The sequence below is a fragment of the Corella eumyota genome, chromosome 6 (assembly GCF_963082875.1).
Source record: "Corella eumyota chromosome 6, kaCorEumy4.1, whole genome shotgun sequence".
NCBI lineage: Eukaryota > Metazoa > Chordata > Ascidiacea > Phlebobranchia > Corellidae > Corella > Corella eumyota.
The window spans coordinates 12491405-12517557 of record NC_137495.1 but is presented as its reverse complement, the minus strand read 5'-3'; the positions used below and the strand labels follow the sequence as shown (position 1 = coordinate 12517557).

The window sequence follows — 26153 nt, the reverse complement described above, 5'->3', positions numbered from 1 at the left end:
TAATAGAAAAGATTCAAAATTTCATAAAAATATTATTTGCACGAATGCCAGACACTTCGGCCCCCGGACACTTCGGCCAAGACACATCGGCCAAAATTTTTTTTTCAAAACAGCGGGGATTTTGCATTTTAATTACCGCGAGAAATTTTATTTTCGCGTAGATATATACAGTTTTTTAGACAGTATTTGAAACAAAATAAGCAGTAAATTAATATTTTTTTTTAATAATAATATGCAAGAACATGTTATCTTTCTTTCGGTGTGTCAATTTTTTAATTTTACAAACTAAAACCTATAAAAAACTAATTTTGAAAGCGCGCGCTTTCAGGTGACGGAGGACAATGCATAATGATATCTCGTATTTTGCCAAATAGTGCCGCCTTTCTAAACAATATTTGAAGAAAATAGAGCATTAATTTTTTATTTTTTACACTGAGGATTATGCATAAATAAGTTATCTTTCTTTTTCCGTGTCAATTTTTTAATTTTACAAACTAAAACTTATAAAAAAACAATTTTGAAAGCGCGCGCTTTTAGGTGACACAAGACGATGCATTATGATATCACGTATTTTGCGAAATAGGGGCCGTCTTTCTAAACGATATTTGAAGAAAATAGATCATTAATTAATCATTTTTTACACTGAGGAATGTGCATAAATATGTTATTAGTTATTGCCCGTGTTAATGTATATAAAATTATATACTAAAACACAAAGAATAAAACGTTTAAAGAGTTGCCAGAAGATTTGTCCTGCAAAAAAAAAACGGCGGGGAGTCGGCGATAAAATTTTCGTGTATAAACTCAACGTAAGACCATCTTTTACCGATATTTAAAATAAAATTTTGCATAAAGTACAGTATATGTAAAAGTTTTTATTAGTTGTTACCTTAATGACATATGTTAGTTTTTAGAATATTTTTTTTTTTTTTAATTTTTGTTTCTTTTACCAAATTTCATTTAAAATATCGGTAAAATATGTTCTTGCGTTAAAGGTATACACGGGCTTAACGCTGCAGGCTTCCCGCAGTATAATGAAAAATTTCGCAGGCCGAAAGCGATTAGTTGTAAAATTTTGCAGGCCAAAAGCACCCGTTTTTAATTCGTATGTCATTAAGGTAACATATGTCATTAAGGTAACAACTATAAAAACTTTTATATATATTGTACTTTATGCAAAATTTTATTTTGAATATCGGTAAAAGATGGTCTTACGTTGACTTTATAGACGGGAATTTTGTCGCCGATTCCCGCCGTTTTTTTTGCAGGACAAATCTTCTGGTAACTCTTTAAACGTTTTATTCTTTGTGTTTTAGTATATAATTTTATATACATTAACACGGGCAATAACTAATAACATATTTATGTACATTCCTCAGTGTAAAAAATGATTAATAAATGATCTATTTTCTTCAAATATTGTTTAGAAAGACGGCCCGCATTTCGCACAATACGTGATATCATAATGCATCGTCTTGTGTCACCTAAAAGCGCGCGCTTTCAAAATTAGTTTTTTATAGGTTTTAGTTTGTAAAATTAAAAAATTGACACGCTAAAAGAAAGATAACATGTTCTTGCAAATTATTATTTTAAAAAAATATTACATAACTGCTTATTTTGTTTCAAATACTGTCTAAAAAACTGTATATAACTACGCGAAAATAAAATTACTCGCGGTAATTAGAATGCAAAATCCCCGCTGTTTTGAAAAAAAAATTTTGGCCGAAGTGTCTGGTCACCTCGAGCCAAAACCTCCAACTTTAAATAACGCGGCACGTGAATTATTGTTTATATACAGAGAGTGGATGACGTTTTTACGACCAACGTCATAACTGGCAAACATATTTTATAATTTATCCTCGACTAAAAACTTCAAGTTTATTGCACGTTGTCTTTGTTTTAATCAAAGGTGGGCACCAAATCGTTAATGCGTTAAACGTTAAATAACGAAGTTGAATTTTTTGTTATAAGTTAACTTTTAAGTTAATTTTAAAAATCGTTATCGGACCTGTTAACTTTCGTTAAATTGTACTTCCGTTAAATTAAGCCCGTTAACTCAATATTTTACAAGTAAATCCATGGTAATATAAGGAATATATATGTTTAATATCGCCGTTTATCGGGTTTAAACGTTGCAATTTTTAAACGATGTAAGTAATTACTATCCGGTTACTGTTATTTGGGCATTAGACCTGTGCCAGTTTTAAAAACTTCTTCTCAACCATTTTCGTCTAGTTAAAACATCGATTAAGAAAAAAAAACATTTTTTTTATAAAAAAGGTAATTTCTTTGTTGTTTTAATTAAATTTTAACGTTAACGTTCAATGATAACTTCCGTTACATTTGGTTTAATTTAACGAAAAAACGTTAGCGAAGTTACTGTATTGTGTATCGAATAACCATTTAACGAAGTTGCTTTTTCGATTAACTGTGCCCACCTATGGTTTTAATTCACAACAAAAATTCTAATACAAACATTTCAACAAAATTGAATCACATATAAATAAATTAATCTATTTTTTCAAGTTATTATTTTCTATTTCATTTACAATCTTGTTCACATATTCCTTCATTATATTCAACGATTCAGGACAACTAAATTTTGGTTTGTAGCCAAAATGTTCCACAAACTTTTGATTGGAGACGGTGAATCTTGTGCAGGACAACTTGACCATGTTTGGTGTAATATTGGGCTTAAAATCACAAAGTAGTTATCATTAAAAGTATTATACATAAAATAAATGTTTAACACTTGCAATAACTTAACATTCTGACCCTCATTACTAAAGTATTATCCAAATAGGTATGGGATTTATTTCAAAGAGATAAGTTTTAGACCACGACATTTAACCAAAATTTAGGTCGATGTTTTTGCGGATATGTTTAAAGTAAAACCTTTGACAGTAACCCAGCTAAAAACTACTCAATAAACTAAATATTTACCTCTTTTTTGATCCCAAACCAACCCAGCACCTGACAACACCAAACAACCAACGTTGAAATGAGAATAAACAACCAAAACGGCAACACTGGCTCCCTCTTGTGGATGATGAAACCCAAATGCTCGTAGAATTTCAAGTTCAATCTCAGGTAAGATAATTCTGGGATTTCGTCACACAGAAAGTAGGTGTTTCCCCCAACCAAAGAAGGGGACTCCTGTACAATATAAGTTATAGTCAGAGTACAAGTTAATTTCTTAGAACTTTTTCATATACCCAAAATATAAACCAATATTTTTCACTAAACTTAAAACCTAATCTTTCAGTAAGAACATACAGAGACATATTAGTTACAACCGAACTTATATACAGCTGTGGTGGTGCTCAAACCAGACCCTTTTGCACACCAACCCAATATTAAAGCAGTGAACAACTTAATTTTGTTTACCTGCATTTTCGTGGCCGCGATCACGTGACACCAAGCCACGTTACCAACGTACATTCGAGTTTGTAGCGCCTCTGGTGGAATCGGAGACTTGATCACTTTAGTCGCAAGATGGTGCAAAAGAATCGATTTGGTGACGTTGTCATTCTTGCAATAAATACCAGAACCTCTAAGTGCACATGTGACCAGTTTCTACAAAATATTATGCTGTCAATAATAAAAAGAACAAAAGCAGACAATTATATGCCGAGTAGACCGACAGCGTGGTGTAGTAGTAAGAACACTTGGTACACCACCATAAAGTCGTGGATTCAATCCCCCTTACTCTCATGCTGTAGCGCCCTTGATTAAGGTGTTATAAACAATATAAATTTCTGTTGAGCCAGCACTTAATCAGCAGCATAATTATCGGACAATTATTATTTATAATATCTCAAACTACCACAGGCAACTTGAGACTGGGTTGAACTAACTATTGTTACTCTATGTTTGAGACACTTGTTCGACTTTCCCGCATCGAGGATAAAAACATAAAAAAAAAATAAAAATAATGTGACTTTACCTAAAATGTTTCCATTTTTCATCTTTTTTTTTCGTTCCACTCCAGCACAAGCTCCTTCGCGGTTTCTTTGTACTTCTGTATGACGTCACAGAAGAGTAACAGTAAATAGTGTCTTCACTAGCACCCACTAGTGGTTCCATGGTTCAATTTGGTCCGAAAGCCTCGATTGAGCTCGTGTAGAGACAATAACCGACATTGTTTGCACAACAAGCCTCCAGCACGTTCATTGTTCCTATATGACGTCATAATATATTAAAGAATAGGCTGTAGTAATCTGCACCATTTAAGTTCTAGAATAAATAAACTATGTAGTCAAATTCTAATATAACAACGACGTCACTTATGACATCACAATGCCTACCTCCAACATTTATTTTCCATAATTTTTGGCAAGGAACTAATTCCTTGTAATCGATGACACTGGCCTTATGCAAAACCACATGACATCCTTGTACGACTGACATGAGACTACTATGATCTATGACATCACACTTAATCCATTAAACTTTCATGTTGGCATCTAAAAAAATAAACAAAAATATTTCTAATATTTTACAAAAAAAAAGTATAATTACAAATTTTAATAGAAAATACCGAATATAAATACTTTGCATAAAGTTAAATTATTAAAGTTTATGTGCTTTGATTAAATTTCGTTGGTTCAGCAGAAGTTTATATCATTTATAGCTCCTTACTACAGCGTGAGAGCAGTATGAATTGAACCTAGGACCTCATGTAGGGAAGCCAAGTGTTTTGACCACTACCCATGTTGTCGGTTCACAGAACCAATGGGAATTGAACACCAAACCAGAAGTTAGTCATCCTAATACCTAACAATATACCCAATACTAAAACAAAACCATCAAAATTAAATTCTGTAAATAACAACCTGTAGAAGAACATAGTTGTGCAGGGGTCGTATAATTCGTACATTTTGTTGAAGTCTGGCACCTCAGTAATGTCAACCAAGTAAACAACAGCAAAGTTCTTCACTTTGTCAGCTATACTATACAAGGTCTAAACATAATTGTTAATTTATTAAAATGTCACATACAGAATTCTAAAGCAAAATATTTGTGTTGTATAAACGTACAAATTAAATATTTCTCAGAATGATCAAAAAAAACTTAATTTTATCAATAAAACATTTTCTTTTTTTTAATCTATTTTTTTCAAATTATTATTTTCTACTTCATTTACAATCTTGTTTACATATTCCTTCATTGTATTCAACGATTCAGGCCAACTATACTTTGGTTTGTAGCCAAAATGTTCCACAAACTTTTGATTGGAGACGGTGAATCTTGTGCAGGACAACTTGGCCATGTTTGGTGTAATATTGGGCTAAAAATCATGAAATAGTTGTCATTAAAAGTATTATACATGAAATAAACAATTGCAGTAACTTAACATTCTGACCCTCGTTACCAAAGTATTATCCAAATAGGTATGAGGTTTATTTCAAAGGGATAAGTTTTAGACCACGACATTTAACCAAAAATTAGGTCGATGTTTTTGGTAAAATGGTGTTTTTGCGGATATGTTTTAAGTAAAACCTTTATGACAGTAACCCAGTTAAAAACTACTCAATAAACTAAATAATTACCTCTTTTTTGATCCCAAACCAACCCAGCACCTGACAACACCAAACAACCAACGTTGAAATGAGAATAAACAACCAAAACGGCAACACTGACTCCCTCTTGTGGATGGTAAAACCCATATGCTTGTAGAATTTCAAGTTCAATCTCAGCGAGGATAATTCTGTGTTTTGTCATACAGAAAGTAGGTGTTCCCCCCAACCAAGAAGGGACTCCTGTACAATATAAGTTATAGTCAGAGTACAAGTTAATTTCTTAGAATTTTTTAACATAACCAAAATATAAACCAATATTTTTCACTAAACTTAAAACCTAATCTTTCAGTAAGATCATGCAGAGACATATTAGTTACAACCGGAGCTATATACGGCTGTGGTGGTGCTCGAACCGGAAACCTTTTGCACACTAACCCAATATTAAAGCAGTGAACATCTAAGTTTTGTTTACCTGCATTTTTGTGGCTGCGATCATGTGACACCAAGTCACGTTTTCAACGTACATTCGAGTTTGTAGCACCTCTGGTGGAATAAGAGACTTGATCACTTTAGTCGCAAGATGGCGCAAAAGAATCGATTTGGTAAAGTTGTCATCTTCGCCATAAATACCAGAACCTCTAAGTGCACATGTGACCAGTTTCTACAAAATATTATGCTGTCAATAATAAAAAGAACAAAAGCAGACAATTATATGCCGAACAGACCGACAGCGTGGTGTAGTAGTAAGAACACTTGGTACACCACCATAAGGTCGTGGATTCAATCCCCCTTACTCTCATGCTGTAGCGCCCTTGAGTAAGGTGTTATAAACAATATAAATTTCTGTTGAGCCAGCACTTAATCAGCAGCATAATTATCGGACAATTATTATTTATAATATCTCAAACTACCACAGGCAACTTGAGACTGGGTTGAACTAACTATTGTTACTCTATGTTTGGGACACTTGTTCGACTTTCCCGCATCGAGGATAAAGACATAAAAAAAAAATAATGTGACTTTACCTAAAATGTTTCCATTTTTTATCTTTTTTTTCGTTCCACTCCAGCACAAGCTCCTTCGCGGTTTCTTTGTACTTCTGTATGACGTCACAGAAGAGTAACAGTAAATAGTGTCTTTACTAGCACCCACTAGTGGTTCCATGGTTCAATTTGGTCCGAAAGCCTCGATTGAGCTCGAGTAGAGACAATAACCGACATTGTTGCACAACAAGCCTCCAGCACGTTCATTGTTCCTATATGACGTCATAATATATTAAAAAATAGGCTGTCGTAATCTGCACCATTTAAGTTTTAGAATAAATAAACTATGTTGTCGAATTCTAATATAGCAACGACGTAATTTATGACATCACAATGCCTACCTCCAACATTTATTTTCCATAATTTTTGGCAAGGAACTAATTCCTTGTAATCGATGACACTGGCCATATGCAAAACCACATGACAACCTTGTACGACTGACATGAGACTACTACAATCTATGACGTCACACTTAATCCATTAAACTTTCATGTTGGCATCTAAAAAAATAAATCAAATAGAAATTGAAAAAAAAAATTAAAATTTTATAAAAAATATCGAATATAAACACTTAATACCACACATAAAATTAAATTATTAAAATTTTGTGTTTTAAATAAACTTCATTTTTTTAAATTTTAGAATATTCCTACTCGTTAATATTGATATTTTGTTTAGTAATCCTTTGGGGAAACCACCAACCCCCTCCCCTTTCTTGCCCTCCTAAATATTGTCTCTAGAATGTCAATCATTTCTTGTTTATCCTCCATCGACCAGTTAATCTTGTTGTTGTTTCCCGTCCCAAGATTGATCATTATGTGCATGTTCCTGAAAACAATTTTATTCAGTTAATAATTTGTAAATATTTTAAACCTAATTTTAATATTTGATTTGTTAAACTTTCATGTATTTATTCGTTCTTGATATGGGAAGATTGACTTTATGACCTAAACTATGAGCAACATCAGTTACCCCGTCCCAGTCTTTAGTTGCCTTTGGTAGTTCGGGATATTTTTTTTTTGTATATATCTTTATCCTCGATGTGGGAAAGTCTAAAGCACGACTTAAACATAGAGTAACATCAGTTACTCCGACCTAGTCTCGAGTTGCCTTTGGTAGTTCGGGATATTGTAGATTATAATTGCCTGATAATTATGCTGCTGATTAAGTGCTGGCTTAGCAAGAGTTTATACCGTTTATAGCGCCTTACTCAAGGGCGCAACAACATACGAGCAGTTGGGATTGAACCCAGAACCTTATGTAGTGTAGCCAAGTGTTCTGACCACTATACCGTATTGCTAGCTCACTGAACCAATAAGAATCAAACCGCAAACTGCGGGTTAGTCTTTCTAATGCTTAATAGTTGTGCTGACAAAATGACATTCTTAATGTAAATAACAACCTGTAGAAGAACATAGTTGTGCAGGGGTCGTATAATTCGTACATTTTGTTGAAGTCTGGCACCTCAGTAATGTCAACCAAGTAAACAACAGCAAAGTTCTTCACTTTGTCAGCTATACTATACAAAGTCTAAACATTAAAAATTGTTGATTTATTAAAATGTCACATACAGAATTCTAAAGCAAAATATTTGTGTTGTATAAACGTCCAAATTAAATATTTCTCAGAATGATCAAAAAAAACTTAATTTTATCAAGAAAACATTTTGTTTTTTTTTAATCTATTTTTTTCAAATTATTATTTTCTACTTCATTTACAATCTTGGTCACATATTCCTTCATTATATTCAACAATTCAGGCCAACTATACTTTGGTTTGTAGCCAAAATGTTCCACAAACTTTTGATTGGAGACGGTGAATCTTGTGCAGGACAACTTGGCCATGTTTGGTGTAATATTGGGCTGAAAATCACAAAATAGTTGTCATTAAAAGTATTATACATGAAATAAATGTTTAACCCTTGCAATAACTTAACATACTGACCCTCGTAACCAAAGTATTATTCAAATAGGTATGAGGTTTATTTCAAAGGGATAAGTTTTAGACCACGACATTTAACCAAAATTTAGGTCGATGTTTATGGTAAAATGGTGTTTTTGCGCATATGTTTTTAAGTAAAACCTTTATGACAGTAACCCAGCTAAAAATTACTCAATAAACTAAATATTTACCTCTTTTTTGATCCCAAACCAACCCAGCACCTGACAACACCAAACAACAAAAAAATGAGGATAAACAACCAAAACGGTAACACTGGCTCCCTCTTGTTGATGGTGAAACCCAAATGCTCGTAGAATTTCAAGTTTAATCTCAGGTAAGATAATTCTGGGGTTTCGTCACACAGAAAGTAGGTGTTTTCCCCAACCAAAGAAGGGGACTCCTGTACAATATAAGTTATAGTCAGAGTACAAGTTAATTTCTTAGAATTTTTTAATATAACCAAAATATAAACCAATATTTTTCACTAAACTTAAAACCTAATCTTTCAGTAAGATCATGCTGAGACATATTAGTTACAACCGGAGCTATATACGACTGTGGTGGTGCTCAAACTAGAGACCTTTTGCACACCAACCCAATATTAAAGCAGTGAACAACTAAGTTTTGTTTACCTGCGTTTTTGTAGCTGCGATCATGTGACACCAAGTCACGTTTTCAACGTACATTCGAGTTTGTAGCACCTCTGGTGGAATAAGAGACTTGATTACTTTAGTCGCAAGATGGCGCAAAAGAATCGATTTGTTAAAGTTGTCATCTTCGCCATAAATACCAGAACCTCTAAGTGCACATGTGACCAGTTTCTACAAAATATTATGCTGTCAATAATAAAAAGAACAAAAGCAGACAATTATATGCCGAGTAGACCGACAGCGTGGTGTAGTAGTAAGAACACTTGGTACACCACCATAAGGTCGTGGATTCAATCCCCCTTACTCTCATGCTGTAGCGCCCTTGAGTAAGGTGTTATAAACAATATAAATTTCTGTTGAGCCAGCACTTAATCAGCAGCATAATTATCGGACAAATATTATTTATAATATCTCAAACTACCACAGGCAACTTGAGACTGGGTTGAACTAACTATTGTTACTCTATGTTTGGGACACTTGTTCGACTTTCCCGCATCGAGGATAAAGACATAAAAAAAAAAAAAAAATAATGTGACTTTACCTAAAATGTTTCCATTTTTCATCTTTTTTCTCGTTCCACTCCAGCACAAGCTCCTTCGCGGTTTCTTTGTACTTCTGTATGACGTCACAGAAGAGTAACAGTAAATAGTGTCATTACTAGCACCCACTAGTGGTTCCATGGTTCAATTCGGTCCGAAAGCCTCGATTGAGCTCGTGTAGAGACAATAACCGACATTGTTTGCACAACAAGCCTCCAGCACGTTCATTGTTCCTATATGACGTCATAATATATTAAAGAATAGGCTGTAGTAATCTGCACCAATTTAGTTCTAGAATAAATGAACTATGTTGGCGAATTCTAATATAACAATGACGTAATTTATGACATCACAATGCCTACCTCCAACAATTATTTTCCATAATTTTTGGCAAGGAACTAAATCCTTGTAAGTGACAACACTGGCCTTATGCAGAACCACATGACAACCTTGTACGGCAGAGATGAGACTACTATGATCTATGACATCACACTTAATCCATTAAACTTTCATGTTGGCATCTAAAAAAATAAAAAAAATAAGATTTAAAAAAAAATTAAAATTTTTAAAAAAATATCGAATATAAATACTTAATACCACGCATAAAATTAAATTATTAAAATTTTGTGTTTTAAATAAACTTCATTTTTATAAACTGACAACAAACCAATAAATTTTAGAATATTCCTACTCGTTAATATTGATATTTTGTTTAGTAATCCTTTGGGGAAACCACCAACCCCGTCCCCTTTCTTGCCCTCCTAAATATTGTCTCTAGAATGTCAATCATTTCTTGTTTATCCTCCATCGGCCAGTTAATCTTGTTGTTATTTCCCGTCCCAAGATCGATCATTATGTGCTTGTTCCTGAAAACAATTTTATTCAGTTAATAATTTGTAAATATTTTAAACCTAATTTTAATATTTGATTTGTTAAACTTTCATGTATTTATTCGTTCTTGATATGGGAAGATTGACTTCATGACCTAAACTATGAGCAACATCAGTTACCCCGACCCAGTCTTTAGTTGCCTTTGGTAGTTCGAGATATTTTTTTTGTATATATCTTTATCCTCGATGTGGGAAAGTCTAAAGCACGACTTAAACATAGAGTAACATCAGTTACTCCGACCTAGTCTCGAGTTGCCTTTGGTAGTTCGGGATATTGTAGATTATAATTGCCTGATAATTATGCTGCTGATTAAGTGCTGGCTCAGCAGGAGTTTATACCGTTTATAGCGCCTTACTCAAGGGCGCAACAACATACGAGCAGTTGGGATTGAACCCAGAACCTTATGTAGTGTAGCCAAGTGTTCTGACCACTATACCTTATTGCTAGCTCACTGAACCAATAAGAATCAAACCGCAAACTGCGTGTTAGTCTTTCTAATGCTTAATAGTTGTGCTGACAAAATGACATTCTTAATGTAAATAACAACCTGTAGAAGAACATAGTTGTGCAGGGGTCGTATAATTCGTACATTTTGTTGAAGTCTGGCACCTCAGTAATGTCAACCAAGTAAACAACAGCAACGTTCTTCACTTTGTCAGCTATACTATACAAGGTCTAAACATTAAAAATTGTTGATTTATTAAAATGTCACATACAGAATTCTAAAGCAAAATATTTGTGTTGTATAAACGTCCAAATTAAATATTTCTCAGAATGATCAAAAAAAACTTAATTTTATCAAGAAAATATTTTGTTTTTTTTTAATCTATTTTTTTCAAATTATTATTTTCTACTTCATTTACAATCTTGTTCACATATTCCTTCATTATATTCAACGATTCAGGCCAACTATACTTTGGTTTGTAGCCAAAATGTTCCACAAACTTTTGATTGGAGACGGTGAATCTTGTGCAGGACAACTTGGCCATGTTTGGTGTAATATTGGGCTGAAAATCACGAAATAGTTGTCATAAAAAGTATTATACATGAAATAAATGTTTAACACTTGCAATAACTTAACATACTGACCCTCGTTACCAAAGTATTATCCAAATAGGTATGAGGTTTATTTCAAAGGAATAAGTTTTAGACCACGACATTTAATCAAAATTTAGGTCGATGTTTATGGTAAAATGGCGTTTTTGCGCATATGTTTTTCAGTAAAACCTTTATGACAGTAACCCAGTTAAAAACTACTCAATAAACTAAATAATTACCTCTTTTTTGACCCCAAACCAACCCAGCACCTGACAACACCAAACAACCAACGTTGAAATGAGGATAAACAATCAAAACGGCAACAATGACTCCCTCTTGTGGATCGTGAAACTTAAATGCTCGTAGAATTTCAAGTTCAATCTCAGGTAAGATAATTCTGGGGTTTCGTCACACAGAAAGTAGGTGTTTCCCCCAACCAAAGAAGGTGACTCCTGTACAATATAAGTTATAGTCAGAGTACAAGTTAATTTCTTAGAATTTTTTAATATAACCAAAATATAAACCAATATTTTTCACTAAACTTAAAACTTAATCTTTCAGTAAGAACATGCTGAGACATATTAGTTACAACCGGAGCTATATACGGCTGTGGTGGTGCTCGAACCAGACACCTTTTGCACACCAACCCAATATTAAAGCAGTGAACAACTAAGTTTTGTTTACCTGCATTTTCGTGGCTGCGATCATGTGACACCAAGTCACGTTTCCAACGTACATTCGAGTTTGTTGCGCCTCTGGTGGAATAAGAGACTTGATTACTTTAGTCGCAAGATGGCACAAAAGAATCGATTTGGTGACGTTGTCATTCTCGCCATAAATACCAGAACCTCTAAATGCACACGTGACCAGTTTCTACAAAGTATTATGACGTCATTAATAAAAAGAACAAAAGCAGACAATTATAATGACGTCACCTCTCCATTTTTCATCTTTTTTCCGTTCCACTTCAGTACGAGCTCCTCCGCGTCCTTCTTTGTCCTTCCGTATGACGTCACAGAAGAGTAACAGTAAATAGTGTCTTCACTACCGCCCACTAGTGGTTACATAGTTCTGTCCAAAAGCGTCGATTGAGCTCGTGTAGAGACAATAACCGACATTGTTTGCACAAAAAGCCTTTAACATATTCATTGTTCCTGACCTATATGACATCATAATATATTTAACAACAAAAATCTGTACCATATAAGTTCTAAAACAAATGTTGTCAGATTCTGTTATAACAATCCCATCACTTATGACATCACAATGCCTACCTCCAACATTTATTTTCCATAATTTTTGGCAAGGAATTAATTCCTTGTAAGTGACAACACTGGTCTTATGCAAAACCACATGGCATCCTTGTACGGCAGAGATGAGACTACTATGGTTTATGACATCACACCTAATCCATTCAACTTTCATGTTGGCATCTAAAAAAATAAACAAAATAAGATTTAAAAAATTTTCTAATATTTATACAAAAAAAAAAGATAATTACAAATTTTAGTAGAAAATACTGAATATAAACACTTTGCATAAAGTTAAATTATTAAAGTTTATGTGCTTTGATTAAATTTCATTGGTTCAGCAGAAGTTTATATCATTTATAGCTCCTTACTCAGGGGCGCCACAGCGTGAGAGCAGTATGAATTGAACCTAAGACCTCATGTAGGGAAGCCAAGTGTTTTGACCACTACCCATGTTGTCGGTTCACAGAACCAATGGGAATTGAACCCCAAACCAGAAGTTAGTCATCCTAATACTTAACAATATACCCAATACTAAAACAAAACCATCAAAATTAAATTCTGTAAATAACAACCTGTAGAAGAACATAGTTGTGCAGGGGTCGTATAATTCGTACATTTTGTTGAAGTCTGGCACCTCAGTAATGTCAACCAAGTAAACAACAGCAAAGTTCTTCACTTTGTCAGCTATACTATACAAGGTCTAAAAATTAAAAATTGTTAATTTATTAAAATGTCACCTACAGAATTCTAAAGCAAAATATTTGTGTTGTATAAACGTCAAAATTAAATATTTCGCAGAATGATCAAAAAAAACTTAATTTTATCAATAACACATTTTCTTTTTGTAAATTTGTTTTAAATTTATGGAACCTTAACACTACACAGAGTATTATCATTCAAAAACCTTATTTTCTTTAATATTTATTTCTTAATTAAACTTTCTTTAAACATAAAAATATATTTCTAAAAAGTCTAAGAAAATAACACAAATCCACTTTTTCAGCAAAAATATTAAACTTATGCCTAGTTTACCTAAAATTTTGTCTAAAATATCGTTTCTTGATACGTGAAAATATTAAAATTCGACGCCGGTACCAACTTAAACATTATTGAACTTATTTGTATTTAAAATCATTAAATACCTCGTCCATTTTCATGCAGGCCGGGTCCCAATCGTGACCGAACCGAATCACGACAACTTTTTCTTGCTCGTTTAAGATCGATTGATCGACTTGCCAGCCGTTTGTAAAATGGGAAAGCATGTACGACATGGTTGCCCCTTTCAACTACACCAACCACTACCAAATATATCATTTAAACACAACTTTTTAAACTGGTTTTATTATTTCGTGCAATTTCGTAAAATTTTTCGCAAAACTAAAAATCGAAAAATTTGTATGAGCAAAAGTTTACGCTGTTTTGTGTTTATCCAATTTGTTAAAACGTCTGTTGTTGCGTAAACGTTTATCCTCAAAACATTTTAAGAGATACATATTAATAAAAAATAAGTGTGTAGGTGTAGGCTTGTAAATGTAATTTAAGGGAATGTCAAAAAAAAGTAAATTTTTTTAAAGATGACCCTATACACTTACTTTGTAGCGAATTATTAATTTTAATTTTTAAAAACTGTCCTTAGTTGTTGGTTGATACAAAAATATAAAATTCTGGCTAAATCTTACGGAAATAAACTCTGAATTTAAGTAATGTCTAAATCCATGTTTATTAAGTGGCGTCCGTTCAGCAGAACGAAATTGCCTAACTGTTTTTAAAACGAACATTTGCACTTAATAAAAAGAGGAAATGAATCGTTGAAAAAATGATTCAATACCAGAAAAACGAGGTTAGAGTTCCCATGTGATAAGAGTTGTTAAATAACCCGCAAATTCGATAAACAAGTTATAGTTAAAAGCATTGAAACTTATTATTTAAATAGGGAGAAAAAATACGTTAAAGCTTGTCAGCAAATAAATAACAATTCCATTTTAAATTAACATCAAAAACTGTTTGTTTATAAAATTAAAAGTTAGCTTATGTGGATTTATCCAAAATAAGCTACAACTGGAAGACAAGTTTTTTTTATGGGCAACTTTTCTTAAATTTACTGAAAAGTTATTTGTCCAAGTATGGGCTCAAGTTTTTTTGTAGGAAAGGAAGAATTGTTAAGATTGTACTTGTTCCAGTAAAGTACTTTAAATAATATTTAACATTGCTGGATATTTAAACATGATCTTATAAGTATTGTTACAAATAAAACACAATATTGCTAAATAACTAGGAATTTTAATCGCATTTACAAATTGTTTGGCAAGGTGTGAAGAATTAATATTTACATAACATACAAGCACTTAAAAGCACATCTATAATAACTACAAAAAATTTAGGTTAACATACAACAGTGGTCCAATAATGTCCTGGGTCCAAATAATAGAAAAGATTCAAAATTTCATTAAAATATTATTTGCATGCCCTATATGCCTCTATTGTAGCACATATAAAGCAATAAAGAAGTTAAAATGTTTTTTTAGGTTAATAAGATACATGTAAAATATAATCTAATTTTGTCATTTATGCAAAAGTTTTTTATTAGGAGAGGTTTCCCACTCATATAGTTGCAAATTAAGTTGACCATTTAATATTTGACCAATGATGATATTTACCATAATTAAACAGTTAAAGAAACAACATTAACACATATGGAATGTTACTAAAATCAACACAAAATTACATAATAGTAAAGCACGTGCTTACTTTCCTAATAAAAATGCCTTAATTAACATTGAAAATAAAGTTTTCCAAACATCAAACTAAATAGTTCAAAAAAACTAAATTATTCTTGAAACTAAAAGTATTGCCACAAAATCGAATGTAAAAATGGTGAAGTAAGCACAAAAACATAAAAATATTTATAATTTTTGTTTTGTAATTTACTTCTATATATTCAAAAAAGTTATTTCTTTTTAACCAAAGTGAACAAAGTTTTTCATGATTTCAGGACCAAAACCTAGTTAAATATAAATGGGTGTAAATTAACCAAATCTAAGTATTAAATTAAATTATCAACATTTTTAAATATAACTTTACCAAGTACCTAAACCATATTTAATAACTAATAATTCTCGTAAAGCAAAAACTTACATTATTCGTTGCTTGAGTCAAAAGTAAACGCTACCCCCCTAATTCACTAAACAAAAACAAACAAAAGCTTTAATGAAAAAAATTTTAAAGAGATGGTTCGGTCGCAGAGTTTCTTTATTAATTATGTTGGAATTTTTTCAACTTACACAAGGATATCATTATTTTAAAAATTGGTCATGTAGTTTTTGAGCTATCGGGACTTAAAAGTATTAGGGAAAGTCCCAACGCTCGCGAGTCACGTGACGCACGACGTCATCGTCGTAAGATCATATGCTGGCAGAAAATTTATAATTTATTTAATAATGTAAACTAGAATCTGTTTAAAATAACGTATTTTAGGGTTTTAAAATATCGTTCTTTAGGAGTTTGTATTTCTGTTAAAATTTAAAATTAATCTTTTTGCCTAGTAAAATGTAAATGTATGTCTTTAAAATTTTTTGTCCTACAGTTAATATGTTTAAATAATGTTTTATAGTGAACAAAACTTACAAATACATATTTGGAACTTTTTTGCTTGCTTCCCACAATAGTTGTTCCACATCCTTAGTAAAACCACAATCCCATACATTTAAGCATTGAAAGTTGTGGAGGCATGATGAGAAAACAACAGCACACTCATCTCCAAGATTGTTGTTGCCAATATTCAACTTTTTTATCTGAAACATTTAAATTTTAATTAAAATTTATTATTAGCACATCAATAGTTTAAATGAAGTTTTATTGTTAAATTATAATTTGCTTTTTAATAAATTAAAAAAATATTTTAAATGTTTAAAATTAAATTTGTTTGATATAACTTTAAATATGTTATAATTGTTAAATTTAAACATTTTTTGTTCTAAAGATTAAAATTGTTCTTGTGGTTAGATTACATGTTGTATTTATTTATACTTAAAAACTTTTTATTATTTTTAAATAATTTGATTCTGAAAAAATACTAAAATTATTTTTTTTAAATATTCCTATAATAGATTGTAACTTAACAATATACCATTGTTAAAGTTAATGGGCATTGTGACTGTTTTTTATTTTTTTGCAGAATTCAAAATTTATATTTTTACAGAAAATGAAATAAATGAAAAATTTAATAAAAATTAAAGTTTTGTTTGAACAAATTAATTTTAATATTAAATGCTTAACTTCACCTAATAAAAACTTTTTATTTTACTTTATTTAAAAATCACTACAATTCAAATAATTAATTTAAAACAACTTCTAATCTGATAATTATTGAAGTATTGTTTTGAAAGAAAATAACTTTTAACTACTAATTAACACAAATTAAAAATAATATTAATAAAATAAATTCATCAATATTCTTAAATTAACAAGGAATTTCATAATAAGACATTTTTTTAATTTTTAACTATTTCAAAATAGGGAAAATGCTAAAGTTAAATTTTATAATAGATTGTAACTTAACAATAGACCATTGTTAATGCTATAAAGCATTGTTACCTTTTTACTTGTTTTATGAAATATAAAAAAAAAACTATATTTCTATAAAATTAAACAAAAAATTAAAGTTTTATTTTTACATAAAGCAATTGCAAAAATCAATTTAAATATACCAATTAATAAAGTAATATACTTACAGGATGTGTTAGTTTTGAACAAGCTCTAGCAATGGCCAATCCACCAACTTCTGTGATGTCACACTGACTAATATTAAGTTCCTCAAATTTGTCAATAACCTTACCCAGTAATGTTGCAGCTTCATCACTAATTGTGTTCCTTGATAAGTCCAACTTTATCTAAAACAAAAATTTATTTTCCTTAATTTAAAAATTACTCTAATTAAAATAAATAATATAAAGCAACTATTAATAAGGTTTTAAATAAAACAGTAAATTTAAATGATGTAGTTATCTTTAGTAAGTATATTCAAACTTTATGTTAAAATAAAAAAATGAATCTACAAAGTAACATAAATTAAAAGTAATATTAGTAAAAACTAATTCATCAATACTCCTAATTACACAAGATATTTTTAAATAAAACATTTTATTGATTTATTTATTTTAAATTTAAAAAATAATTTAAAAAAATATGAATACAAGTATTTCTTTGTGATAGAGTGTAGCTTTATGTTAATCATACTACTTCGAAACATTTTAACTGTGCACTGCTTTTATTTTATCGCAAGTAACCTTTTAATAAAGAGTAAGCCAATAAGAACGCCTGTTTAAATCTAGCAGAAAGCGCACCTTGAACCTTTTTGTAACACTGGTAACCACAGAAGTTTCAGGTTTCCAATAGATTTTGGCGTTCTAAGAAGAAAATGGGAAATTTTTATTATTCACCACCTTTATACCGACAAGGTGAAGATTTTAAAATTGTTATAAAAGAATTTGCACTGTTTGTAAAAGCATTAGTGCTAGTGATGCAATAAAAAAGACATAAGAGACTTGCATAATTTAACTTATGAGAAAATTGCCGAAGCCATTCAAACCGTGACGTCAAATAAAGATAAGCAGGCAGCCAAGCAACATATTTTTGCAAAAGTTCAACATGTTACCGAAACAGCTAAAGAGTTTGTTCTTTCTCTAGACAAACTTGGTCGTATTACATGGCCAAATAAAAAAGATCAGAAGTTGAAGAACACAGTTTTGTACAATATTCTTGTCAAAGGCCTCCAAGACCAAACAATTGCAATGACAATTTAAAAAGGAAATAAAGGCAAGAATAAGCCGGACTTTAAAACAGTTGAAAAGCGAATTAGTATGTTGGGAACAGATAGCCATTAATACCAACAGCAGATACTTCCCATACAGCAAACCAAAGAACCAGAATGGCGCCAGTATAAAGAACCAGAATGGCGCAGGGAGCTTAAACTAAAAATGGATCAATTCCGAACAAGCTACGAAACAAGGAATTATAGCCGCAACCATGTCAACAGACAATGTGGCGAATATGGACATAACAGTCGTTTTTGTAAAAGAAGATCAAGCTCCAGAAACGCAAACGTGGCGGGACATGTTTTTCGCCCCCTATAAGAAAACAACCACCTCAACAGCCAGAAGTTAGACATCGAAAATGCACTGTTGGCTAACAAATGTAAATTTGTAGGTAAATGGTTTCTTTTTAAAAACAAGTAAAATTCTTAGGGCACGTCATATTGTTTCTCCTTTGCAAAAAAAAAATTTGTCCAGTCCATTTAATGTCAAAACGCATTTGATACACCACAAACGCGTTGGTAACTGCACCCATACTTAGGTACCCCGACTTTTCAAAATCTTTTGTGGTTGATACAGATGCATCTAATCTTGCTGTTGGCTGCGTATTGTCTTAAAGGGAGGAGCATACCGTTGCATTTGGACCTCAATTTAAAAACTTTTTTGGTCTATCTTCAGAAAAATTAACATATGAGCGGCTAAACGAGCGCTTCTATTGGCCAAAATCCAAATCAGCCACGGAAGATTATTGCCGAACTTGCCTGATGTGCGATATGCGGAAGCTCCCTCAGAAAACGGTGCGAGTACCTCTGGTGCCTTGTAGCGACGATAGCCCAATGAAGCAAAATTAAATAGTTTGACTAAGTGGCTTGCCTACTACAAAAAAGGTAAATTTTGGTGGCTTGCGATACTTACACTAAATATATGCAAGCCTGGCCATGGTTCGCCAAATGCTTATGAAACAACATACACGCTATATCACAACTGGATTACAATTCACGATGTGCCAGATTGTATTCATTCCGATCATGGGCGAAATTTTGAAAGCCATTTGTTTAAAAAATTATTACAAGTATTGGGCTGTAAAAAATCTAGAATTAGCCCTTATCACCCTGAAGGTAATGCGTCAATGGAAAGAAACAATCGTACAATTTTATCTATGTTAAAAAAATTATGTACAATGCGACCCCTTTTATTGGGATGATACATTAAGTTTAATCAGAGCCTCTTATAACGCTAGCATCCACGAAGAAACAAACATGTCTCTGTACTTTCTACTCACAGGCCGTTCGTTACGTCTTCCGGCTTATTTAATGTGAGGGTCGCCTCCCAAAATAGATGCACCCAAAACCGCAATGATGGCAAAACTTCAAGATAAAATTAGGCTGGTTCACAAAGTTGTTAATCAAGACTAAAAAAACAACACAACGCTATGAAAGCCAGCTATGATCGAAACTCCGATTGCAGTGTTTTCAATGTAGGCGATGCTGTTTTGCTTAGGAACTCTGCACCAAATGTGGCCGAAAATAAAAAAAAGGTTCATTTGCCATTTTCTGGTTCACTCTATGTAAAACAAGTTATTTCCCCTGTAAACTATGTAATTTGCGACAAAGCACAACAAAAGTTATGCCTTTTCATCACAATCGACTTTCAAGTTTAGGTGACTACTGTCGTTTTGACGATAACGATGACAACCATGGTAAAATGGTTCCGGATGCAGAAAACTTTAACATTCCTTTAAGCGCACCTTGTGTTCAATATTTTTCCTACGCCCACGAAACCCAACCACAACAGCAGACTTCAGCGACAACGTTACTGCTACCCCAAATCCTGAACCAACATCTACTGAACATCACAAAAATCAGGTAACACAATACCTGACTTTGAACATGACAGCGCTCAAACACGCTTTTTAAGGCCCCGACGCCAGGTTCGGCACCCCGTTTACTATCCAGATGTTGAGTCGCCTCCTTGTTAAGATACATATTCACCGATATTAATAATTAATATACACAGTTAGTTATACTTCACACACATATTTTGTGTTTAAAGGGGCTTAATAAGTGTTTTTGTTGTCATATATAAAGTATTTTTTAAGTTGTGTGAAATTATTGTTTACATGTTACTTGTATTTTTGCACTCTGTGTTTGTCTTGTTTTCTCCTATTAAAATATTTTTTTTCCACTGTTTTTTTCCTTGTTTTAATAAATCACTTAAAGGTTCACATTTTGTTACGTTTCAGTGCCTATTTTTAATATTTATTCACTTTTGTATTTAGGGTTTTGTTTTTCATGTTTTTGTTTTTGCTAATATGATATTTACTGTTAGTAATTTTAAAAAAAAAATAATTCGAAGTAGTTATGTTTGCTTTGTTATTCAAGTTTATTTTCTAACTGATTTATGTTTATGTTTTGCAAGATTTCATTGTTCTCTTACTTGTATTACATATATATATGTTTTATTATAAAATTTTTACTAATTCTTTTACATTTTTTTTAAATAAGTTCAATTAATTAGTAAAATTTAACCTAATACTTGGACAAAATAAAAACAAAGTTTTAAAAGCAGACTAACACCACCCCCAAAATTAATCAAATTTTATCTTACAATAACATATATATTAATATGCAACCAACTTGTATGACCCTAAGCCCCACTGTTTAAATAAGATAAATAAGTGATTAGGTAAAATTCCAACAAACCCTTGGAGATTTTGAATCAAATTTATTTCATCAATGTGTTATTGTGCCCAGGTTGGAAAAATAAGTGCACTTTAATGTTTTATTGTTGTTTGTTTACGCTCGCATGGTAAATGATTGTTTAATGTTACTTTAAAAAAATGTTACTTTGATGTTACTTTGTTAAACTTCAAGTTTAATTATTGAACATTTTTTTTTTATTTTAAATTTATTTTGTATTAAGGTAAAGAATGTTGAGTTTTGCTTTCAAAAATTTATTAAAACTTTTAATTATTGGAAAGTACAAAATAAGGGATTGTATCTCAACAATGGACCATTGTTAAACAATATGAGCATTGTTATAATTTTACTTTTTGCAAAATTGCAAATTAATAATTTAATCAAAAAGTTTTATTACAACTGCAGAATTATTAAAGTATTATTGAATACAAATCTATAAATATTAGTGATTTTATTTACTTTAGTGAATAAATTTCCTGTTTAAATTAAACCTGGGCATCATATTCAAAATAACAATAATGTTTTTGCTTACCTTCACTTTTAAACCTTTAAAGATACTAGGCAGTTGAGATAGGTCATGTACTCCTCGTCTTAAGACGAACTTCATCTTTAAATTAAAAGGTTTGGTCAGTTGTGCAAACAAGTAGCCAAGATGGGTGTAGTCACTTGGCAATAAAGTTTCTTGAAACACAAGGTTTAAATGATCAGGTAGAAGACTTAGAACAGACTGGTTGAGGTCATTATCGTTGGATTCATACAAATAACTGCTAAGTACATTAATAGTTGATGACGAATTGACATTTTTACACAAATCTTGAGCATATGTTTTCAGAACAGCTCGTTTCTCATCATAAGCTGTTGAAGAACCAGATTGAAATTCAGACAAATCCTTGGAACTGTAAAATCCAAACAGAAATTTTGTGACTACTTCCCATTGACTGGTGGAAAACTGTGGAACACATTCTTGAAATTTATCCAGACTTGCCCATAAGAATAAATACATGGCAGCAAACAGTTCTTGCCAGGTAAGATGACTGAAGTTGCTTCGTTTGTCTCCTTCTAAAATCTTGACTTTCATGTTTGAAGAATCATAAACAAAAGTGTCGAGAAATGTTTTAAGCATTTCTTTGGTAATTCCAGCACTGGTAACATCTTTTTGATCAAAAATAATTTTTTTCTGCTCAAACCCATTCCAAGCAAGACAAGCTAGACCTTTAAATTCGTTTTCAAGAATGTCTGTGTTGTCAGGAAAATGATCTGACCTCATATAATGCTTTAAAGAAGCAAGCAAAACATTTGTCATAGTTTTTAGATTAACTTCAGAGCCAGACAAAATTGCTTGATTAATGCAGTGCATAGATAGAATACAGTTGACAGGAACATAATTGTAAGCATCAATATCTGGATGATCTTGTAAGTAGGTCAAGACTTTAGATGAATTTTCCTCACTTATTTGCCTGCAAATGTTTTCTTGTGCTTCCCTATTGAAACCAAGTAGTTTTAACACTAAGATAGGTCTGCAAGAAGGATGCCACTCATACATTTGCCTTGGTCGAGAAGTAATAAACTTATAAGCATTGGGAAATAACTTTCCATTAAAAATGTTTTTTAGAAAATCTTCAGCAGAGCCATTTGTAGATACCAAGTTTTTGGGTGCTTTCCCTAAAATAGTACTATCAGCTTCATCCAGTCCATCAAAGATGAGGATAGTGTCAGAACTGTTTTTAATGCAATTAAATGATTCTATATCAGTAGATTCTGGCTTATCCCAATCTATAGATGAATTTGCAACAAGAAACCTGAAAATCGACATTTCCCTACGAAAATCAACTGATCGCAAAATAATGCTGAATATAAATTTTATATTTTGAAGAAAGTCGCTATTTTCAGAAAAAATTTCCTGGATCAGAATTTTAATAAAAGTTGATTTGCCAGTCCCTGCGTGCCCAACAAGAGCCACGACTTTTGAATGTATTTTAGTAAAGTCTCTTTTTTTCTTGTCTAATTCAAGTAGTTCAGCTTTATTTCTTGGCTCTTTGTTGAATTTTCGTTCAGCTACTGCTTCAGCATTTCTTTTTGCTAATTCAAATACCTCATTTACCTTAATCTTTGTGCCAAAGTGTTTGCCAGGTTGAGTTAACTTGGACATTCTTTTAAATTGTTCTTTTCTGGTATGAAAGTGATCAACTGAATCTAAATCTTTAATATCAGTAGAAGAATATTCAGCAAGTTCTAACTCAACAAATTCTAATTGTTTGTCTAACTGGACAGGAGAGCAGAATTCATGGGCAAAACTACTAGCTTGCTTAAAACATAGTTCAGAAAGTTGTTCACATAAAGAATTACCTAAAACAACACAGTTATAGATTATTATTTGTTTTAAAAATTTATTATAGAATAACTATTGTGGTTGCTAGTTGATCCGTACTCAGGGCGATGCACAGAAGTCAAACCTACTCACATTGCGTAACCCTTCACACCATTCAGGTGCATAAATGTGATGAATCGGTTTATTTAATATAATTTATTATGATAGTAATATGAGATCAGTTTTTACATATGGTACATTGTAATGTTAATAATATAATTTAAGTGCACAAGTGTACCAAAAAGTCAGGCACACACAACTTAGTATACGACCAATAAGTGTGCCTGCATAATAAATTACATTTCAGTTAATAAATGTAATAAAATATTTGAAGATTAATTGATAATGTTTATCCAGGATTTGGCCCATTTAAAAAGGGTTTGTATGGTGTAGAATTTACATTAAAATTGAACCACTAGCCCTTGGTTTATAAAGAGGGTAAACAATTAATTAATGACCGTGTTATGCAATGGACAAAGTATTCACAAAGTTATGGTATTAAGTACAAGTATATAAAGGGTTTTGTTAATGTTGGAGCTGATTACAAAAGTCAAATTTATAAACAGTATTTTTGTGTTTATACCAATTTGTGTTGTTTGAAATTAACAAATAAGGGGAAAGGGGCCGTGACACAAATTTTATATTTTTATTTTTCACAGCGAGTAATACTCGCTGTCTAGTTCGTTCCTTGTTTCTTTTTTGATAATGTGTTATATTTTATATTTGTGCTTTTTAATTTTGTTTAAAAAAGATTGGCAACGTGGTGTAGTAGTCAGAACATTTCCTACACCACATGAGGTTCTGGGTTCAATCCCCACGTCTCCCTTGCCAATGTGCCCTTGAGTAAGACGCTATAAACAGTATGAACTTCTGCTGAGCCAATACTTAGTCAGCAGCTTAATTAACGGGCAATTATATTATTATATGCATTGAATTGATGTGTTACAGTATTGCTTGTAACATCTTATTTAAAAACTTTTTGACATGGAAACAGTAGGAACCAAACTTTATGTATTGATACCAGTGGTTATATTATTAGGTTTTATTTTTTGCCAAACTTAGTAGAGACATTTGCATTTAATGCAAGAATAAACATATACCAAAAGCACTTCTTTATAACAAACAGGATTTAAACTTACCTTCATTTTGTCTTCTTCTCGGTTCTGGATCAACCTCATGTAGATCTGGAGTTTGTGATTCTTCAGGTTGCTCCTTTATAAACAGTAAAACTTCGATTATGTAACTATAAAGATTTTTAAATGATTACCAGTCACATTTATTATTCAAACTAAGTCCAAAATCATACTAATTATCATAAACAATATTTAAACACTGTTATTTTAGTTTAAACATGCTTATATTTATTGACAAAAGTTCAAACCTGATTTGAAGCGGAGGATCTCGGTTGTACATTTTCATTAGAAGTAGAACCTTTTAAAGTAAATTATTTTGAATTAAAACAATGTTTGTTACAGGTGGTATTATATTGCAATAAGATGATACATTTATTATACTTAAATATCCCAATAATCTGTTAACCGTTAATTAATAAAGTTAACTTTAAAAATCAATATTAAACTTATTAATTTCCGTTGCATTACACTTTTATTAATATAAGTTCATTAATCTAATATTTTTAATAGCACACCATGCTAAGATAGAGGGAGAAATATATGCAAAATATCGTTGTTTATCAGGTTTAAACAGTACCATTTTTTAAACAATGTACAGGTGTATGTAACTGCCAACTGGCTGCCGTTTTTTGAATACCATGCCAGCTTTAAATATTTTTAAACTTACATTTGTTTAGTTAAAATATCAACTATGGTCTAAGTTATTCTATTTATAAAAATAGAGATGTTTTTTATTTGTTTTAATTAAATTTTAACTTTAATGGTTATCAATAACTAAGCAGTAATAACAAATTATTATATTGTGTAACAAATAACCATTTAACAAAAGTACTTTTTAGGTTACCTATGCTTAATTTAAAAAGTTGGACGGCCAAATGGCTCAATGGATGGAGCGTTGACGTGGTAAATCGTGTGGTAAATCGTGCAGTGAAATCAAAGAATGGGAAAAAATAATCAAGGTTAAAGTGGCAACAACAACGGAACCTGATTCGGAATCAACACTAACGACGCGACAAGAATTGTTGGTGGCACAACGTAACAATCCTAATATTTTAGAGTGATTTTGGCTGCCAAAGAAATTAATGTACGGCCTAAATGGGACATATTTTCACCATTAAGTCAAGCGGCTAAATCTTATTACTTTCAATGGGATTCGCTAGTTTTGCAAAATAAAGGATTATGTCGAAAATGGAAAAGTGCAGATGAAAGAAACTGATTTTTAATTACTTGTACCAAAACAAAAGCGCCAAGCAATTATTAAATTAA

The 26153-nt window shown here is 31.7% G+C and overlaps 4 protein-coding genes and 1 long non-coding RNA gene across 5 annotated transcripts; all 5 read right to left on the bottom strand.

The window, feature by feature from the left end:
• Positions 1-5630: 5630 nt before the first annotated feature.
• On the bottom strand, positions 5631-6694 carry LOC145755595 (uncharacterized). Its single transcript, XR_014284224.1, has 3 exons — positions 6548-6694; positions 5995-6183; positions 5631-5762 (listed from the first exon to the last, which is right to left on the bottom strand). It is a non-coding gene; the product is annotated as an uncharacterized LOC145755595 (long non-coding RNA).
• A 545-nt stretch (positions 6695-7239) lies between these two features.
• On the bottom strand, positions 7240-8011 carry LOC145755401 (thioredoxin-like protein 4A). Its single transcript, XM_082571627.1, has 2 exons — positions 7968-8011; positions 7240-7393 (listed from the first exon to the last, which is right to left on the bottom strand). The coding sequence occupies exons 1-2, from the start codon at positions 8009-8011 to the stop codon at positions 7240-7242; spliced, it is 198 nt and encodes a 65-aa protein (XP_082427753.1).
• Positions 8012-8079: 68 nt separating this feature from the next.
• On the bottom strand, positions 8080-9923 carry LOC145755860 (3 beta-hydroxysteroid dehydrogenase type 7-like). Its single transcript, XM_082572096.1, has 5 exons — positions 9891-9923; positions 9139-9327; positions 8781-8906; positions 8284-8427; positions 8080-8142 (listed from the first exon to the last, which is right to left on the bottom strand). Exons 1-5 carry the CDS (start codon positions 9921-9923, stop codon positions 8080-8082), a joined length of 555 nt encoding a protein of 184 aa, XP_082428222.1.
• Positions 9924-10407: 484 nt separating this feature from the next.
• LOC145754700 (thioredoxin-like protein 4A) lies at positions 10408-14148 on the bottom strand. The gene is made up of 3 exons (XM_082570805.1): positions 14020-14148; positions 13450-13577; positions 10408-10561 (listed from the first exon to the last, which is right to left on the bottom strand). The coding sequence occupies exons 1-3, from the start codon at positions 14146-14148 to the stop codon at positions 10408-10410; spliced, it is 411 nt and encodes a 136-aa protein (XP_082426931.1).
• On the bottom strand, positions 11936-12696 carry LOC145755219 (3 beta-hydroxysteroid dehydrogenase type 7-like). Its single transcript, XM_082571448.1, has 3 exons — positions 12560-12696; positions 12309-12497; positions 11936-12076 (listed from the first exon to the last, which is right to left on the bottom strand). Exons 1-3 carry the CDS (start codon positions 12572-12574, stop codon positions 11936-11938), a joined length of 345 nt encoding a protein of 114 aa, XP_082427574.1. The 5' UTR covers positions 12575-12696.
• Positions 14149-26153: the final 12005 nt, after the last annotated feature.

Bases quoted from the DNA above. Each gene is read 5' to 3' on its own strand.
- LOC145754700 (XM_082570805.1), bottom strand. From the start codon at position 14,148: ATGTCGTACATGCTTTCCCATTTTACAAACGGCTGGCAAGTCGATCAA. The intron at 13,578-14,019 runs GTATTTAATGAT...TTTAATTTTTAG, and splicing joins CCTGCATGAAAATGGACGAG to ACCTTGTATAGTATAGCTGA. The intron at 10,562-13,449 runs GTTGTTATTTAC...AATTGTTTTCAG, and splicing joins ACAACTATGTTCTTCTACAG to GAACAAGCACATAATGATCG.
- LOC145755401 (XM_082571627.1), bottom strand. From the start codon at position 8,011: ATGTACGAATTATACGACCCCTGCACAACTATGTTCTTCTACAG. The intron at 7,394-7,967 runs GTTGTTATTTAC...AATTGTTTTCAG, and splicing joins ACAACTATGTTCTTCTACAG to GAACATGCACATAATGATCA.
- LOC145755219 (XM_082571448.1), bottom strand. The intron at 12,077-12,308 runs GTAAACAAAACT...TATATTGTACAG, and splicing joins TCGCAGCCACGAAAATGCAG to GAGTCACCTTCTTTGGTTGG.
- LOC145755860 (XM_082572096.1), bottom strand. From the start codon at position 9,923: ATGAACGTGCTGGAGGCTTGTTGTGCAAACAAT. The intron at 9,328-9,890 runs GTCGGTTATTGT...AATATTTTGTAG, and splicing joins AGGCTTGTTGTGCAAACAAT to AAACTGGTCACATGTGCACT. The intron at 8,428-8,780 runs GTGTTACCGTTT...TGTGATTTTCAG, and splicing joins CCATCAACAAGAGGGAGCCA to CCCAATATTACACCAAACAT.